General features: G+C 42.2%; 1 protein-coding gene across 1 annotated transcript in view; it reads right to left on the bottom strand.

Annotated features, from left to right (window-relative positions):
- EML1 (EMAP like 1) overlaps nucleotides 1-16,011 on the bottom strand; it is a 197,718-nt gene extending 181,707 nt beyond the window's left edge. The window contains exon 1 of the mRNA XM_084630680.1: nucleotides 15,860-16,011. Coding sequence (XP_084486806.1) covers nucleotides 15,860-15,890 — 31 coding nt within the window. The 5' untranslated portion in view covers nucleotides 15,891-16,011. The remainder of the gene's footprint in view (nucleotides 1-15,859) is intronic.
- Nucleotides 16,012-19,537: the final 3,526 nt, after the last annotated feature.

Genomic DNA, 19,537 nt, shown 5'->3' with positions numbered 1-19,537 from the left:
ACAGATGGGGATCAATATGAAAATTGAAAGGTGGATAAGGAATTGGTTAAAGGGGAGACTACAGCGGGTCCTACTGAAAGGTGAACTGTCAGGCTGGAGGGAGGTTACCAGTGGAGTTCCTCAAGGATTGGTTTTGGGACCAATCTTATTTAATCTTTTTATTACTGACCTCGGCACAAAAAGTGGAAGTGTGCTAATAAAGTTTGCGATGATACAAAGCTGGGAGGTATTGCCAATTTAGAGAAGGACAGGGATATCCTACAGGAGGATCTGGATGACCTTGTAAACTGGAGTAATAGTAATAGGATGAAAATTAATAGTGAGAAGTGTAAGGTGATGCAGTTAGGGATTAATAACAAGAATTTTAGTTATAAACTGGGGACGCATCAATTAGAAGTAACAGAGGAGGAGAAGGACCTTGGAGTATTGGTTGATCATAGGATGACTATGAGCCGCCAATGTGATATGGCTGTAAAAAAAGCTAATGTGGTCTTGGGATGCATCAGGAGAGGTATTTCCAGTAGGGATAAGGAGGTTTTAGTACCGTTATACAAGGCACTGGTGAGACCTCACCTGGAATACTGTGTGCAGTTCTGATCTCCCATGTTTAAGAAGGATGAATTCAAACTGGAACAGGTACAGAGAAGGGCTACTAGGATGATCCGAGGAATGGAAAACTTGTCTTATGAAAGGAGACTCAAGGAGCTTGGCTTGTTTAGCCTAACTAAAAGAAGGTTGAGGGGAGATATGATTTCTCTCTATAAATATATCAGAGGGATAAATACCGGAGAGGGAGAGGAATTATTTAAGCTCAGTACCAATGTGGACACAAGAACAAATGGATATAAACTGGCCACCAGGAAGTTTAGACTTGAAATTAGACGAAGGTTTCTAACCATCAGAGGAGTGAAGTTTTGGAATAGCCTTCCAAGGGAAGCAGTGGGGACAAAAGATCTATCTGGCTTTAAGATTAAACTCTATCAGTTTATGGAGGAGATGGTATGATGGGATAACATGGTTTTGGTAATTAAATATTCATGGTAAATAGGCCCAATGGCCTGTGATGGGATATTAGATGGGGTGGGATCTGAGTTACCCAGGAAAGAATTTTCTGTAGTGTCTGACTAGTGAATCGTGCCCATATGCTCAGGGTTTAGCTGATCGCCATATTTGGGGTTGGGAGGGAATTTTCCTCCAGGGCAGATTGGAAGAGGCCCTGGAGGTTTTTCGCCTTCCTCTGTAGCATGGGGCACGGGTCACTTGCTGGAGGATTCTCTGCTCCTTGAAGTCTTTAAACCACGATTTGAGGACTTCAATAGCTCAGACATAGGTGAGAGGTTTTTTGCAGGAGTGGTAGGTGAAATTCTGTGGCCTGCATTGTGCAGGAGGTCAGACTAGATGATCATAATGGTCCCTTCTGACCTAAATATCTATGAATCTATGAATCTATTAAACTATTTCACATTTGGGGACAACATATACCTTCAAATCAGCGGCACTGCTATGGTTACCTGCATGGCCCCACAGTATGCCAACATTTTTATGGCTGACTTAGAACAACGCTTCCTCAGCTCGCATCCCCTAATGTCTCTACTCTACTTGAGCTACATTGATGACATCTTCATCATCTGGACCCATGGAAAAGAAGCCCTTGTGGAATTCCAGCATGATTTCAGCAATTTCCATCCCACCATCAACCTCAGCCTGGACCAGTCCACACAAGAGATCCACTTCCTGGACACTACAGTGCTAATAAACAATGGTCACATAAACACCACCCTATACTGGAAACCTACTGACCGCTATACTTACCTACATGCCTCCAGCTTTCATCCAGACCACACCACACGATCCATTGTCTACAGCCAAGCTCTACGATACAACCGCATTTGCTCCAACCCCTCAGACAGAGACAAACACCTACAAGATCTCTATCAAGCATTCTTAGAACTACAATACCCACCTGCTGAAGTGAAGAAACAGATTGACAGAGCCAGAAGAGTACCCAGAAGTTACCTACTACAGGACAGGCCCAACAAAGAAAATAACGGAACACCACTAGCCATCACCTTCAGCCCCCAACTAAAACCTCTCCAGCGCATCATCAAGGATCTACAACCTATCCTGAAGGATGACCCATCAGTCTCACAGATCTTGGGAGACAGGCCAGTCCTTGCTTACAGACAGCCCCCCAAACTGAAGCAAATACTCACCAGCAACCACACATCACACAACAAAAACACTAACCCAGGAACCTATCCTTGCAACAAAGCCCGTTGACAACTGTGTCCACATATCTGTTCAGGGGACACCATCATAGGGCCTAATCACATCAGCCACGCTATCCAAGGCTCATTCACCTGCACATTTACCAATATGATACATTCCATCATGTGCCAGCAATGCCCCTCTGCCATGTACATTGACCAAACCAGACAGTCTCTACGTAAAAGAATAAATGGACACAAATCAGACATCAAGAATTACAACATTCGAAAACCAGTTGGAGAACACTTCAAGCTCCCTGGTCACTTGATTACAGGCCTAAAAGTCGCAATATTACAACAAAAAAACTTCAGAAACAGATTCCAATGAGAGACTGCTGAATTGGAATTAATCTTCAAAATGGACACCATTAAATTAGGCTTGAATAAGGACTGGGAGTGGATGTGTCATTACACAAAGTAAAACTATTTTCCCATGTTTATTTCCCCTCGCTACTCTTCCTCACATGTTCTTGTCAACTGCTGGAAATGGCCCATCTTGATTATCACTACAAAAGGTTTTTTCTCTCTCCTGCTGGTAATAGCTCAACTTAACTGATCACGCTCATTATAGTGTGTATGATAAAACCCATTGTTTCATGTTCTGTGTGTATATATATATCTATCTTCCTACTGTTTTTTCCACTGCATGCATCTGATGAAGTGGGTTTTAGCCCACAAAAGCTTATACTCAAATAAATTTGTTAGTCTCTAAGGTGCCACAAGTACTCTTGTCCTTTTTGATGTTTGGAAGGCAGTATTTGTAGTGGTTGCTGGAATAAATAAACTCTTAGCTGTTCAACCTGTGCTGCCTCATAACTAGAGCTGGGCAGGAAATGGTTTTCCCATCCCACAAATATTTTTGAGAGTTTGGTTGAAAAAATTGGGAATTGTTTCTCCTGTGAAAATTTTTGAACAGAAAATTTCATTTTGTTAGACATTTCCTTGGAAATTTCCAATTTTTTGACAAAATGATTCAAAATGGATTTTATTTATTTTAATCTTTTTTTTGTTGCAAAAGTGTGGTTGGGTGTTTAAAAAGGCAGTTTTCATCAGATAAAAAAATCTCCACCTGCCCTCCAGTCCTGGGCTTTGTGTGTTTTTCCCAGCCTAACCTCTTATTCACCCTCTTTCTCACATACCTCTTCTCATTTTGACTAAAATATCGAAAAACCTCACTGAACCCTCTTGACAAGCCTCACTCCCAAACCCTACTAGGGAAAAATGTGATATTAGAGTGATGGGTGTGGAAGGTAGATAGCAGTTGTGATGCTGGCAGACCAGGTTCCAGCTCATGTGAAAGCCCCAAGGCCTCAACTGAACACTGACAAATGCACAGCTGGAAAACAGCCTGTCTCACCTATGTGTTAGTATTGGTGAAGCAAGTATTAGATTTATAACAATGCGTTTAGACTTTATGAAATGCCTGTAAGTTGCTGCATACATTAATCTGACTTATAATATCTGTTTTCCATGTTAAGTATTTGCTCTGAAACTGTAAACCCCGACAGTCAGGAGAGAAGCATTACCACATGTGGAATACTAGTTTGCCACAAGAGGTATTTCCTGCCCGACAAAAGAAGGCCCACAGACACCAGACAAGCTATTGTGGAATATCAGAGGACATTAGACTTTGCTGATTTGCCCTTCCTGGCCCCCCCCCGCCCCCGCCATACACCCATGAAGAGGTGACGTGCATGAGGACTCATCCTAGCAGCTTGAACTCTGGGGAAGGGAATAAAAACCCTGACAGGCAGACACTGGATCTCTATGCTGCTTGGATTTTGGAAGGGCAAAATTTCTAAGCATAAGCAAAGGATCCCCAGCTGCTTAGCCTGGGTTAGTCCTAGCGGACATATAGAGCTTGCATACTACAGCAGCCTCCATTACTTTTTGGAATCTAAGACTGTAACTCATTTGTGTGTGTATGTTTACCTGCTTTAGTCTTGTAAACAACTCTCATTTCTTTTTCTTAGTTAATAAATCTTCAGTTAGTTTATTATTGGATTGGCTATGAGAGTTGTCTTTGGTGTAGGATCAAAGGTGCAATTGACCTGGGGTAAGTGACTGGTCCTTTGGGACTCAGTGTAATCTGAATGATGATGTGATTTTTGGTGTAAGGGACTATCTGTCACAAGGCAAGCTTATCTGGGTAACGAGATAGATTGGAGCACCCAAGAGGACTGTCTGTGACACCATGGTTAAGCTGTTAAAGTGCCTGAGCATTTACGCTTGATACTTGGTAAGTGAAATCTGAGTATAGAATTCACAACCAGTTTGGGGATTGTGCCTTGCTTCTTAACAGTCTGATCTGAGGTTGGTATTCATTCTCCTGAGCCACTCCAGACAACTTGATAGCAGTACTGCCAATCCCAAGCATTCAAAAAAAAAAATCACATGAATTATTTTGCATTTTTGAATTAACTGAAAAAGTAGGGAAAAAATCATTTGAGGTCCACCTAAACATTTATTCAACCCAAAATCTGACGTTTCATTTTGCTTCTGGGGGCTTGTCATACTTTTGTTTTTAAATTGAAGTGAAGTTCGCAATGAAAAACCATTTCAAATTGAAGAACTGAAAGATTTCATGTTGAAAATATTGAAACAAAATGTTTAGATTTTTTTCCAGATTTCTTCTTTTTTTTTTGGCCAAACAACTTGGTGAATTCAATCTGAATTCCCAAAATGTTTGGATTGACCTGAAGCTGCATTTTTTAATCTAAAAAGAGTTTCAGCTGAAAAAGGTTGCCCAGCTCTAAGTTGGAGTTCTTTTTGTTCTCTTTCTGGTTTGAACCCTTAGGGTGCACTCAGTTCACATTTTACAGCTTTTCCCATGTAAACTAAAATGTTGGAGGAGTGGTTAAATGAAAGCTGAGAGTCTCATGATACCAGCTATTGAGCTTAAAAAAACCCACACCAAAAATCACGAGACTTGGCAACACTGAGATGGATCAACATTTCAGGAGCCGTTCCCTGGAGAAAATTACCGCCATCTCATGGGTTCAATACCCTCACACAAACTGTTATGCCTGAATTGCCCTTTTGGGACTGATTGTAAATGCAGGAAACAATTCCTTGAGGGTTGGGAGACACCAAAGTCTGTTGAAGATGACAGATCAGTCTTGCAGGAACACACCATCTCATTCATATCATCACTGGAAGCACTTCAGTTTAAAAAAAAATAAACTGCTTTTTTATTTCATACCCAGATCACTGATAACAACACTTCCTTAGCTTGCTGTAGTAATAATAACTTGGTACTTCACTAGTTGTTTAGTGATACAGTAGGACCTCAGAGTTACAGACACCTCGGAAATGGAGGTTGTTTGTAACTCTGAAATGTTCGTAACTCCGAACAAAACTTTATGGTTGTTCTTTCAAAAGTTTACAACTGAACATTGACTTAATGCAGCTATGCAGAAGAAAAATTCTGCTTTTAACATCTTAATTTAAATTAAACACAGAAACAGTTTCTTTGCCTTGACAAAGCTTTTTTTTAAACTTTCCCTTTTTAAAAAAAAGAGTTTACATTTAACACAGTACTGTGTTTCCTTTTTTTGTCTCTGCTACTGCCTAACTGCATATTTCCTATTGCAAATGAGGTGTGTGGTTGACCGGTCAGTTCATAACTCTGGTGTTTGTAACTCTGAGGTTCTACTATAGTCTGGCAGGATTGGCAGTGTCACACCAACTACACAAAAGACATGTATTTCATTGGAACAAATGATAGGGACTTTGAAATTTCCTGCTCCTGTTACTGTTTCTGTGTGGTGAAGCCATGAGTGCTGGGACAGAAAACTGTATGCTCCTAGAATCAGTCTATAATTGTAAAAGTGTTGCCTATTTTACAAAAAATGTACACAAAGTCCTATTTCCCTGAACACCCGCAGAAACAAAGAACTGCTCAGAAATTTCCAACACTGTCACTCCAGTGAGCTCTGGACCCAAGAAACTCTGTCCCTCTGCTTCCCCTCAGGATCACATTCACAGCTGTTTCTTCAGGCCTTCTGCTTCCAACGCACATAGCCTACAACCAACATTCTATTCCATCCATTTGTGCCACAGGGAATCCCTGAGTCCATAAGCTTAGTTCTATTCTGATATGCAGCCATTTGCCTTGGGTGGACCCTACAACCCCTAGCTGTTTTACTATACAAGTGGAGGGGGGTTGATTGCTCCTTCTGTTCAGCCTGAAGGAGGGTGCTTTCAGGCACACCCACTGGTTTTGTGAGTTCTGTGATGGTCTTTGGATCAAAGGTCAGGTCTACACTAGAAACTTTAGCCCATATGAATTAACCAAGTTTGAATTAGGTGCCCTGCACTCTTAATGTGAATAAAATACGCTCTGACCATTGAGGCTAAGTGCCACAAACCCAGGCGCCAACTTTCCCCGGTGCCAATGGGTGCTCGCACCCTCCTAGCCCCGCCCCAACTCCGCCCCCTCACTGCCCCTATTGGACCCCTCCCCAAATCCCTGCCCAGACCCCGCCACATCCCCCAGCCACATTCCCGCCACATTCCCCCTCCTCCCCACCTCGTGAAACAGCTGTTTCGCGGCACAAGCACTGGGAGATGGGGGGGGAAAGCAGGCACACAGCGCCCTCACAGAGGAGGTGGAGGCAGAGCAGAGGTGAGCTGGAGTCGGGGGCAGGGTGGGGAGCTGCCGGTGGGTGCAGAGCACTCACCAATTTTTCTCTGTGGGTGCTCCAGCCCTGGAGTCAGCGCCTATGGCCACAAGCACTTTAAAGTTCCCACACACGAAAGAATCTTGGTTGTTAAACTACCATCAGAAAGACCACACACAGAACTGCATGGAACTCAGTGAATCCTCCTGGAGAGGAATGACTGAGCTGACCTATCTAGGGATCTGAGTCCATCTATCTATTTACAGCTAGATATCTGTCATGGAGGCCTCACTACAATGATTTAGGAAAGATGAAAAAGCATAAAAAAACCCAAGTGTGAAATCATTCTGAGAAACGTGTTCTAAACAACAGCATATGGTCACTAAAAATAGTTTTCAAATAAATTCATAACATAAGATGTCCTGGGCTTAACAGGGGATTAGCTAGGGTGTCATTTTTTCCTCAGTCATATCCGTGATTAACAAGGGCTTAACTTTTGGGTAAAACCTATAATTTGAGTGACTCTATCTGTATCTCTGCTGGACGGGAAGGAGAGACTCCTGCTGGGATAACCTACTCCGCTCAGTAAACTCTACAGGCAGCAGCTCAAATGCTCTGCAAGCAAACCTGCTTTTTAATCGGCTCGTGTTGGGTTCTGAAGCAGATTTTTTTAAAATAACTTGTGTGGAGCTGAGGATCTGCAGGGCTGTTCTCTCTCATCAGAGCATGTGGTGAGGAGCTGCATGGATTGCTGCTGGGTCCTGACGCTTCTGGCCTGCGAAGGTTGCTAGTGATTCTTCATTTTTTTTCATCCACTTTGCCCTGTGGTGGTGTCTCCTACAACCTCGCTCCTGGCAATTGTTGCAACAGCAAAGGTGTAACTATTTTACTTCTCTGCTATTCAGTGAGCTATCCCTTAGAAGACGGAAGCTAATGTGGAAGCTACAGTGCTTGGCAATTTTGCTAATTTTCATCTAGTGATCACTGCTGGCCATCATTCATGGTGGAAACCTACTGATGTTGGTCAGCTGATAAGGGCATCACAAGGAAATCTAAAGTTCAGTGGACATTCTTTTCAGCAACTCACTCCTTGGGCCTGACTCTGTTCCTCCTTAAGTCAATGGGAGCTTGACACTGACTTCACTGGGATCCACAGTCATGAATAGCTGGTTTCAAAGACACCTTCAAGTCCCTGCAACTCAAGATTCTTTCTGTTTGCAGATGCTATCCGACTGATAAAAACAATGAGGAGTCTGGTGGCACCTTAAAGACTAACAGATTTATTTGGGCATAAGCTTTCAGGGTAAAAAACCACTTCTGCCCAAATAAATCTGTTAGTCTTTAAGGTGCTACCGCACTCCTCATTGTTTTTGTGGTTACAGACTAACACAGCTACCCCTCTGATATAAGACTGATGTATCCGCAAAATGAACTTTAGGGGCACAGACCCAGCAATGCTAGAAAACTCTTTGCATGGTACCTTCTGCCATACCAGGCTACAGTAAGATTACCTCCAAGGGATGAACCTTTTCCTATCTAGGAGCCAAATCCTGAGGTCATTATTCTATGGGAGCTGAGGATGATAATAGTCACTCTTCCTATAGATTTTGAAATATTTTTGACATCTTCTGTGTGAACAGACCAATAAATGTAATGTATCAGAGCGACATGGAGTTACCTCTGTGCCTGTCATAGACAGTGGCTTAATGTATTATTGTTAATCCCATTAGTTAGTTGGAAGTGTTTTAGACTCATTAGATGACTGTTACAGGTTTAAAGGGAAAATTCTGACATAAACAGTAATCCCACAAACAAGGGCAATCCAGAGCTTGCCAAATCAAACCCATGAATTTAAAAGGAGATTCAGATGTGGAAAGGAATAGATTCATTTGGATCCAAACCTTTCAAACTGCAGCATCTGCAAACTTAGGCACACTGGAAAATCACAAACGTTTTAAAAGCAAACAAATTGCAATGGTTCACACAGCCCTTCGCCCTCTGTTAATAGAGGAGGGATTTACATTCATAACACCAACTATGTGAATGAGTTGAAATAATCACACTTTGTTTGTTTAGTTTTCAATCCTTAAATATAAAAGCTCCTCACAAACCTGGTGGTTAAGTATCATCACTGCTTTGCATATGAGCAAACTGAAGCACTTAGCAAATAACTTGGATAAGTGACTTGCCCAAGGTTACAAAGTGAGTCAGTGATCTTACCTCTGAGATAGTGTGAACCGTGACTGTTAGTGATTTAGTGTCTATACGCACTGGAGGTTTGCACTGGTGCAGCTACACGGATTACTGGAACTAGGACAAACCCACAGGGTAGACAAAGCCCAGGTAAAGAGCATAACTGGGTACAGGTCTCACTTCCCCATTCTCATTTTCTTTGGCTTTGATGATGAAGGATCAGATTCTGCTTTCACTGGCGTTAGTCTGGATTTACACAAGTGTAACTGGGAGCAGATTCTAGCCCCATGGCTCTCTCCTTTTAACAAGATTGCGTCAATTTTGACATTGATTAGGAAGCTTTCAGGTTTCAGGACTAGCCAACAAAAGATCTGAGGGTGGGAGTGCGGTGAAGTCATGAATAGGCTACTGCAGCCACATCTCTCTGAAACCAGTGTTTTAAAATCTCCAATCAGGCCTCACTCAAGAGTTGTTTTAACCAAGGTTTATATTCTAATGTCCTTCTGTAGCAGGTGGATTCTTCACACAGTATATTTTAACTCTTTATGTTCCTTTGGCTCCTTTTGGTATTGTGGATCATGGGGTGCTCTTGAAATGCTTCATGCACAGAGAGGGCTTTTCTGGCCTGTTTTTGACATGTTTTCCTTCATGTGTCTCAGCAGGGCTAGCTTGTTACCACAAATCTACCTCTGATGTTATTCCTGTGAAACACAGACTCCTGGGGGCTCTAGATTCACATTTATGTTTCAATATCTGTGGGCCTGATTATGATGATTCATAGATTTTTAAGGCCACAAGGGATCATTATTATTATTTATTATTTGTATTGTGTGAGCATTTAGGAGCTTTAGTCATGGACCAGGCCCCACTGTGCTAGGCACTGTACAAAACACAGGACAAAAAGACACCATCAAAGAACTTACAATCCAAGCAGTACAGCAGGTTTCACTGAACCGGCATTGTCTGATGGAACAACATTCCACTGGAAAATCTTTGAATGATCATCTGATTTCCTGGATAGCACTGGCCATAGAATTTTGCCAAACGATTCTTGCACCTAGCCCAATGATTCTGTGGTGCATTCATCATCCACAACTCTCACTGAATTATGAAAGGTGTTGAGGGTGCAGAGCAATTTGCTGGACACAGCCATTAGTGCTTCTTCTGACATACATAATTCTACAATGGTCTCAGTGGACACCTCTCACATGCTAAAGTGCTCACACAGTGCTTTTCATTTGCAGTTTTCAAAGTGTTTTGCAAAGCTGGGCAAGGATCCATTAATCCACTTTTACAGAGACTGATGTGCAGAAAGGTGAAATGTCTTCTCCAAAGGCACACAGCAAGTCCATAGTAGAACCAGGAACAGAACCCACTGGTCCACCTGCCACACGATAGTGTTCCTTTTTGATGTGAGCAACTTTGCATCAGTGGACTCAGCATTTTTCTTCATGATACATATTAGCTGATTTTTAACTTTACCCTTTTAGGAATATTTCTAAGCTGTGGCCATTGTTTTTGTAGACTGATTTGAAATATGGTTTTCCATGTACTAGACAACTGCAATGCTGAACTTGCAGGCCTTCCAGGGTAGCATTGTACAAGTGTAACACTGACAGATGCTGGTCGCCGCGGGTGGGATTGAACCAGTGACCTCTGGAGCTTAGTGCATGAGCCAAAAGCCAACTGCCTGTTAGCGAAGGCCGTAGCGCAGACTCATTAATTGCTTTCTCTCTCTAAGTGGTCTTGGTGCCACTACATGGGACAGAACACCACACCCAGAAGGTGTGGGGGTTACATACTTCCCCTAGCTGAGGAAGCATGTCCCATGCTTCAGAGTCTTCCCAGTTGAAATCCCGGACGAGCCCCCACTTGTAATGCCAATAGACCCTGGTCGTCAGTGGGCAGGATTGAACCTGGGACCTCTAGAGCTTAGTGCATGAGTCTCTACCACATGAGCTAAAAGCCAACTGGCTGTTAGCTAAGGCTGTAGAGCAAACTCCTTAATCTCTCTTTTTAAGTGGTCTCGGTGCCACTAGATAGGACAGAACACCACACCCAGGTGGTGTGTGGGTTACACAAGCTCCAGATAACCAGCAAAGGCATCTGTCTCCTCTGGACTTAACATTCAGGGCCAAATTTTCTGTTGGTGTAAAGGGGCACAGCCCCACTGACTTCAACAGAGTTGCACCCATTTACAATAGCTGAGAATTTGGTCCTCAGAGCATATTTCCCCAGTGCTGAAAAGTTTATGGTGGTTTCCTTTTATTGATTACAAGGTTGCTCTAGCATTACTGTCTGGGGCGTTTGCAGGGCCCAGGTCTTCAAGCATCCAAACTTGCTGAGGGACCTCAATACATAAGGCAGTGTTGCACAAAGCGCAGCCTATTTTGAGTGGAGTTGGGAAGCTAACATTTACGCCCGAGAGGACCAACAATCCTGAGAGGGCTGGCTGATTCCAGTTAATCAATAGCTCTGATCTGTATTGGGCAGTTGGGGCAAACACAAGAAATAAGGCTCATAGCCTCCTCCTTACCCCAGGAAATTGGGGGCACTAATTTTATATTGCACATAGCCCTTGCTGACATAACATGAGCATGGGGCCAATTGTTAGGGTCCAATCCTGCAAATGCATGAATTTAATGAGACTACTCATCAAGTGCCTAAGCATTTGTAGGATTGGGCTCTTGTTCTGCAAAATGTCTGCTCCTGCCATAAAGAGCAAAAAGCTAAATACTTTCCACTGTGCCTCCTTAAAAACCATTTCAAAGCCTTGTTCTAATTTAAAAAGGGACTACATAAAAATGGGGCAATTTCCCTGGACAGATCTGCTCCCTGTGCGTCTGCTGTGCCATCCCTCCTGCTTTTAGTGACAAAAATCTATTTTTATAATTTCTGATTCCCATTAGTCCTGCGGAGACAACGTGACTATGAGAGAGTGAGCTGGATTCTATTTCCTTTCACCCATTATCAACAGCACTGCTAACCAAGTTCTCAGTGCAGGCCCAAATGTACCCCTGTATAACCTGACTAGATGGTGTGTCTAGTAAGACACCTGTACTGCCTATAGGTTCCTGGGATATCCCTTTCCCGAGAAGCACACCACATTTTAGCCAGGTGCCCACAACATCTCCAGGGCATGTTGAAATGTACAATTCTCATCTGATGTGGGGTGATATTTAATGAGGTGTTCAAGAACACACTTCATAGGTTTTTTTTCCCTTCCTCTGTACAAACAAATATAAGAGTTTGGGAGGAAAAGTACTGGGCCCCCTGACACCTGCGGCAGACCTAGAGAAATCAATTCTCTTTCTTCCATATGTGAGCAACATTTTACTAAATAAAAGATAACAGATGTATCGGTGAGATTCTCTATATTTGAACTGTAGTGCCCACTCTTGGCAATAAAAATCTATATCACAGCACAGCTGAATTCTCCAGGACTATAGCAAAAGAATGATGCTATTCACAACTAGTCTGTACTGTTACTCTCTCATGAACAGTTTCTGAGGGGAAAATAAGTGAACAGACATTTTAAGGACCTTTCCTTGACTTCAGAGGTTTATCTGAAGTCTGGGAGGTTATGGTAAGAACCAGAACCATTATGACTCACTTGTTCCTAATCAAAATGCTGGGAGCATGAAAGGTGGTTCAGTTGTACAGAGACTGAACTGTGTCTTCTTACAAGAGAAAAATAGTACACACCCAGGGAAGCACTTAAATAATTGATGTATTTTGCTTTTATCTGCATGTAGCAATGACAGTAAATCTATGTACCTCGCACTAATGGATAGCATCGGTATATCAATAATTGCTAATATGAAAGAAACTGAAGGCAGTGCACTTGTCCTGAAGTGACTGATCCTTCTTTTGTCTTTATATACTCATGTCACAATAGTCTCGGAAAATTAATGGAATAAATTTAAAAATTCTGTTCACTAATTGATTCATTTTGATCTCAGCACTTTAAAGTGCACAAGCACATTTTGGGTGGAATTCAGTCCAGTCTGACAGTGAATTATTTTAAACATTTCTGCAACTCTGACAGTTTCTGTGTCTCATATGCTATATTGAAAAGACAAAATGAAACTTCTTTCTACAGGCTGTTGTCTTCTGCCCATTTAACATTCTATTCTGAACCAATGAAACACTGTAGGCATATGGGAACCTAACATAAGTCACAAGCCTCTGTGTTACAGAAGTAAAAACTCAATGTTTAGACCCTGAAAAGCTGCCTAGTTCTTTCTAATTCAGAAATATAAGTTTTACTATTAAATGAAGTTTATTGTTAAAAAGTTACATTGGCCAGTTCATATCCTGCTACTTAAAATCAAAAGGACATATTCAACAATTTTCTCTGTAACGCTTATCTGACCTGAACAATTATGCAACTGTTCCTACTACATTCTTGTGTAGGCTGAAAGTCGTGTAGAAATTTTGGCATTCATTTACTGTAACTATAAACTTTAATTTGTAAGATTGTTTATTAGGCGTATACGTTCCAAAAGGTTGTTACAATTATTTTATATAAGATTAACGTTGTAATGTGGCTAGACAATACAGACCTATTTATAGTACAGAGTAAATACATACACACACACACACACACACACTGTGCTATAAATAAATCTGTATTGTCTAGCCACTTTACAATGTTAATCTTAAATATATTACTGTAACTTTTTTGCAAGTCTATTGTCTAGGCCCATTCAACATGAGTCTTAAAAATACGAGGTCAAATGTTGGCCTCAATTACACCATACAATTCTCATCGGAATCAGTAGGGTGGTATTTGGACCATCATGTTGTAATCATATTGTAACAGAGACTTTTCTATTCATGTTTTATACCCTTATTTACAGAGATTTTATTGATAAAGTTTTAATCTTCCAAATAGTGGTGGAAAAAAATGTTACCATCAAGGGAATTATTTGGTCTTCCCCAAATCCATTAACATGAGACAAACTGTCAGCAACTAGAATATTAAAAATAGTTTAATAACCACATACAGTGCAATAGTGATACTTATGACTCTACACATGCACAGCACTAAATCCAGGAAATCACATGTGGTGTCCACAGGTTTGGCTACCACCCAGCTAGCTCTGCCCCGTATCAGGGAGAGTGAAAAGAGCATGGGTCAGCCATGATGTCTGGTACAGGAGGTAGTGAGTGGACTGGAGACGTTGCCAAGATGACTGGAGAAGGAGGGGAGAATATGAGAACGATGGTGAGGAAACCAAACCTCCTGCTCTGAACAGCCTGCAAGTGCAGGAAAGTTTCAGAGCTGCATCAAGATCCAAACTTTACAGCTCGACCCATCTCTGATATTTATTCCCTTCTTCATCCAACAACTCCCATCCTCCCTCCCCTCAAAAAAACAACCCCAAACCCATAAAGCTACACACTGTCAACAACTTTCTGCAAAGGAAACATCCTGGGCCCTTGCAATTGCAAAGATAATTCAGATATAAGCAACTTTCACACCCATCATGCCTTGCATGCCGGATATCAGTTTCATCATTAATATCAGATGCCAGCTAAATATTGTCAGTGTTGTCCTGAAATATCCCTGTTCAACTCTGAGTCCTTAATAAGCACATATAGCTCAAGCTGTTAAAGTCAAGGCCAGCTTTGCTGAAGAAAGGAAGCTATTCTGGTATGGTATCAGCCCATTGATAAGGTAAGCAAGACATTTTCATCTTCATAGACTTCTGCTCTGCCTTCATACAATGATAGCGACCTTCTGCTGGCATAGGAAATTGCCCATGGTACGGCTTATGCTGAACTAAAATATTCATATTTTTACCCTTTTTTTTTTTAATATTGCCCCTTCCCTGAAGTGGAAACAATGAGAGAGGGGGGAAATGGTTCATCCACTTTCCCCCCTCTTCACCTCCACTTTTAAAGCAAGAACCTGGTCTCTGACTCTCTGCCATCACAAGCCAGTCAAACTAAATTATTCCACTATAAATATGAGAAGACAAATACTTGCAATGACAAAATACAAGTAGTGTTTTTAAATGGAACACTTTTATTGAACAAAAGCCTTGGCACAGAATCACTCCAATGTCCCCACAAGAATTTCCTTTCATGCAGAAAATCTAGCAAATGTTTACATTATGTATACAAAGGCAGAAAACAAAAAGGCTAAGAAATGTCTTCCTACCACATGCCGCAGACTCCTGTGCAGCAAAGTTTGACCTAGCTATGTGTGTCAGGGAACGACACCTTTTCAGCTATAGGCAGCATACACAAGGCACTGATTTTGAAAATAAAGTGCAGAGAGTATGTATTTTCTCTCAGTAAAGGACCCATCTTTATTACATTCAGCTGTCTTTTCTGCAGCCCCTTGCCATTTGAAAAGGTTAATCGATGTGTTAACATAGTGCATATACAGGGCAGTTGTTTCAAAAACTGTTCCCAGAAATTCTTGCTTAGAGGCTCCAGAGCACAAATTGTGATCCTGTCATTTTGACAGAATCAGACTGCTTCCCTGATTAGCTAAAGGCAGTCTCATTTATTTTTCATGCCTTTATTAAGAAAATGTAACTTCATAGGCTAGCCACCCAATAGCAGCTACCCGAGTACATTTTGTAACTAAGAGCTTGCAGAACTCTGCTGATGCATGAGATTTCTTCCCCTGCAATGGCTCAGACTCCCTTCAAAACCGAGCGGGTTTGTGTGTGACTTTGCAATCTGAGAACGTGAAGGACACTGTGGTAAATATATACGTAGTCGGCAGGACACTGTGGTAAATATAAATCTGGCACTTACCCACAACCAGTCCCTCGCAGTCTGACATCATGTGAACAGTTCTCTTCAACCGTACGTAGAAAAACCACAGGAAAATACAAACTCAGTTTCTTCTGTTAGGGTAAGCAGAGGAAAAAATATCTAACCCTTCTCCTATAATGTACATCTACCCACCCAGGGAGTTGTAGCAACAATCCCGTCTTTGCCTTCTCATTATGGGATGTAAAGATAAGAATGTGCTTTTGTGCCAAAAGAGCATGCTATTGGTGGATAAATTTGTTGTCATCCCTCCCCTCCACAGAGTTTCCTCTTTAATGTCACAGAGGCAAATTACACGGCTTGAAAGGCCATAGAATATTTATGAAACTGCTTTTAAGCGCTAAGCTGAAAATCTGTATCGAACAAACTGGCTAATTGCTGTGAGGTGAAGCTTGTGGCGGGAGCTGCAGTGCTAGGACAGTAGTTTTCAACCTTTCTCCATGTGCGGACCCCTAAAAAATGTCAAATGGAGGCGTGGACCCCTTTGGAAATCTTAGACATAGTCTGTTGACCCCCAGGGTCAAAGGACCACAGGTTGAAAACCACTGTCCTAGGGCATTCCTAGTTCTCTGCTGAGTTAGTGTCATTCCTGAGATACACTGTGTAGCTTTTGCCTTGGTATATATCTAGATCTATGGACTAGCTATGGGCCTGAACAAAGAGGGAAAGCTCCTCAGAGCTGAACAGTCCTGTTCTTAGACTCCACAGGAGTCCTGCCTCTTTTCACAACATTCTAAACACTACAGAGGAGCAGATGCTGTTCCTGATCCATCCCCTTTGCACTTCTGGGGAGCTCCTGGTGTAGGGGAGTTGCCTGGAAGGCGAGGCAGAAAGCCACATATACTCTCCCCAGGTGCATGCTGAGCGTATAGATATACATATGTACATATATGTACGTATATATATACTCTTCCCAGGTGCATGTCAAATGTGTGACGTCAATGATTCAGGAGCCCTTGCTTTTCTTGAGTATGGTGCACAGTGACACACCAGATTGCCCTTTGCCATGCACCTCAGAAAGTGCCCAGGACAGGCCTCTCTCCAGTTATTGTCCTGGATTGTCCTCTCCTGAAAACACCCTACAGAGGGGAAGCTAGGTGAGGAAATTCCTGCTCTGCATTCGGTCATTGTTATTTCATTGGAGTGGGTGGAAAAGGGACTTGCCCCGGAACTTTGAGAGACTAAGGGGAAGTGGAGAGGTCCTGTGCCTCTGCACAGGCTCTGGCCCTGATGGTCTTTTCTCATTCCTGGTCACTGGCATGAAGCTTAATTGGAGATGCTCTACCAGGCAGTGTCCCAGGCTGTGGCAACCTGTAGGTCTCCTGGTGGAGCTACAAGACGGTTATTCAGTGAGGGGACACTCACATGGATGGCAGCTGTGCAGACATGATAATAAAGTTGCATCCTGCATTCTGTTTTCCAGGGATGCTCTACAGGGCTGGAGAGAGAGGCTATGTGCCCCCTCTGGGCCCTGTCCATTCTTCTACTCCCTCCTCCACATAAGCCCCAAACTCAGAGCACCCTCTGTCAGATCTGGAGGGAGAAGGATGACTCCACAGAAGTGACTGAGCCCCACTTCTGCACCAAGGGATAAGGGGAAGATCCATACATGGAAGAAACCTTCCAGGCACAGATCTGGGAGGGACAGTCTGGACCTGCTTTTGGAGCTTTGCTTTTTCTCCAGCTGTTGAGCATCAGAGCAGAGCTCTGTCTTGCACACTTTACAAAGGGCACAGCTGCTCTCCCCAACTTCTTGTGAAACTTCAGTGCACTTTTCACTACTTAAGTGTATTGGCCACACATGCATATACAGCCTTCTTAGCAAGGCACTTTGCACAGTTAGGTCCCGATCTTGCAAGTGCTTCCACTCAAGCTTAACTTTATGCATGTGAATAGCCCCATTGAAGTCAATGGAACTGCTCCCCTGAGTAAAGCTAAACATGAGTAAGTGTTTGCAGGATCAGGGACTTTGTGAAGAACTCTGTGCAAGAGGCTTATGCAGGACATACAATTATCCAAAAGGTCATAGCTTGGTCACATAAAAACAAATTTTCATTTTTACACTCATGACACTTATCCTCAAAGAGGGCTATTGCCCTCCCTGGTTTAAACTTTCTACTCCTAGCCATTTGGGCCATAAAGGTGTTTTGGTTTTTTTAGTGGTTATAAGAATTTTTTTTCATGTGAAAACTATAATTCTCTCCACTCTCATCGTACTCAAAAAGGAGCAGAACCTTATTTACTCTGGGATTCTAGGGGGAGAGAGGAATCACCTTTTGATAGAGAGCAAAGGTGAAGTTATGAGTAAGGCTGGGTGTTCACCATGGCAAAAAGTGCAAGAGCCATAATTTGAGTTAAAGAATAAAAGGGAGTGGAAATCACAACACACATTTGAATAATTGTTAAGATAATATGAGAAAAGTGTTATTAAATAGGTGTCAATAATGGCTCTAGGCTGTGATTTCCAAAGGACTGCAAGGGAGTCAGGCTCCATAAAATTCAATGGGAGTTGGGTGTCTGTCTATCTATCTTACAGCACACATCACTGTATTATCTAAGCACCTCCCACGTAAAATCTACAGCAATAGCAAAGTCCCTTAATGGAGTTCCTGGGCCACCCCCCCATTTACAGGGTTGGAGCTCTGCTTGGGGTCAGAGTTTTCTTGGTGGGATTTGGGGAAAATAAAAGGGCTGCTCAAATTGGGAGAGTCACTTATGATGGAAAGGCTTTCTCGGAGAGGAAGGTTTTGTAACATTTCCTAAAGATGATCAGACTCCGGATTCACCTGATCTCCTCTGGAAGGTTGTTCCAGAGCTGGTTCTCCCTCTACTGCCTTGGAACAGCCCAACCTTAAAGCAGATAGAGAACAAAGCACCAAACTCCATATAGAATATGTGTTAAAAATGATAAAGTGCTAGAAAGCATGTTTTATGTGCCCTAGAATATGTTATCTATTCTTACATTATGTGGTTTAATGCTATTTAAAAAACTCAGATCATTCTTCTATGCTCTGCCAGAAAGGACATTCACAGAACATTTGTAAGAATTCATGGAGTCTTGAGCATGAGCAAGCTTCTGGCTCATGGTCTTATTCCAAAGTCATGGTCATTAAAACATACAGGGTAAAATAAATTTAAGCACCTAAGTGACCTAGGATCCCAAGTCCCATTGACTTTCAATGAGAAAGGGCCAAATTTACAAAGGTATTTGTAGATTTAGGCACCTAAAGGTGCAGATAGTCACCTAACAGAATTTACAAAAGTGCTTAAGTGAGTTAGACACCTCACTCCTAATGCTTTCAAATGGGAATGAGGTACCCAATCTGTTTGAAAATTCCATTAGGTGCTTATCCACATCTTTAGGCAACTAAATACCTTTGAAAATCTGGCCCTTGGTGCCTAAATCACATAGGCGCTTATGAAAATTTTATCCACAGCCTTATGGAGACAGTTCTGCTATTCTTATGGTGGACAGGTTTTTTAGAAGAGGAAAGTTTGCAGAGTTTTCTAAAGATGGTCATTGATCAGGGCTCTGGATTCAGCTCTCTCTTCAGGAAGTTTGTTCCACAGTCAGACTCCCTTGATTGAGCATGCTCTGTCCTGAGACCTCACACACTTCAAGTTGGGCTTTGTACGCTTCATTGTCCCTGAAGAGGACAG

Source organism: Lepidochelys olivacea (assembly GCF_965140295.1).
Source record: "Lepidochelys olivacea isolate rLepOli2 genome assembly, chromosome: 6".
NCBI classification, from domain to species: Eukaryota; Metazoa; Chordata; order Testudines; family Cheloniidae; genus Lepidochelys; species Lepidochelys olivacea.
The sequence above is the reverse complement of the archived record's forward strand: the minus strand, read 5'-3'. Positions and strand labels throughout refer to the sequence as shown.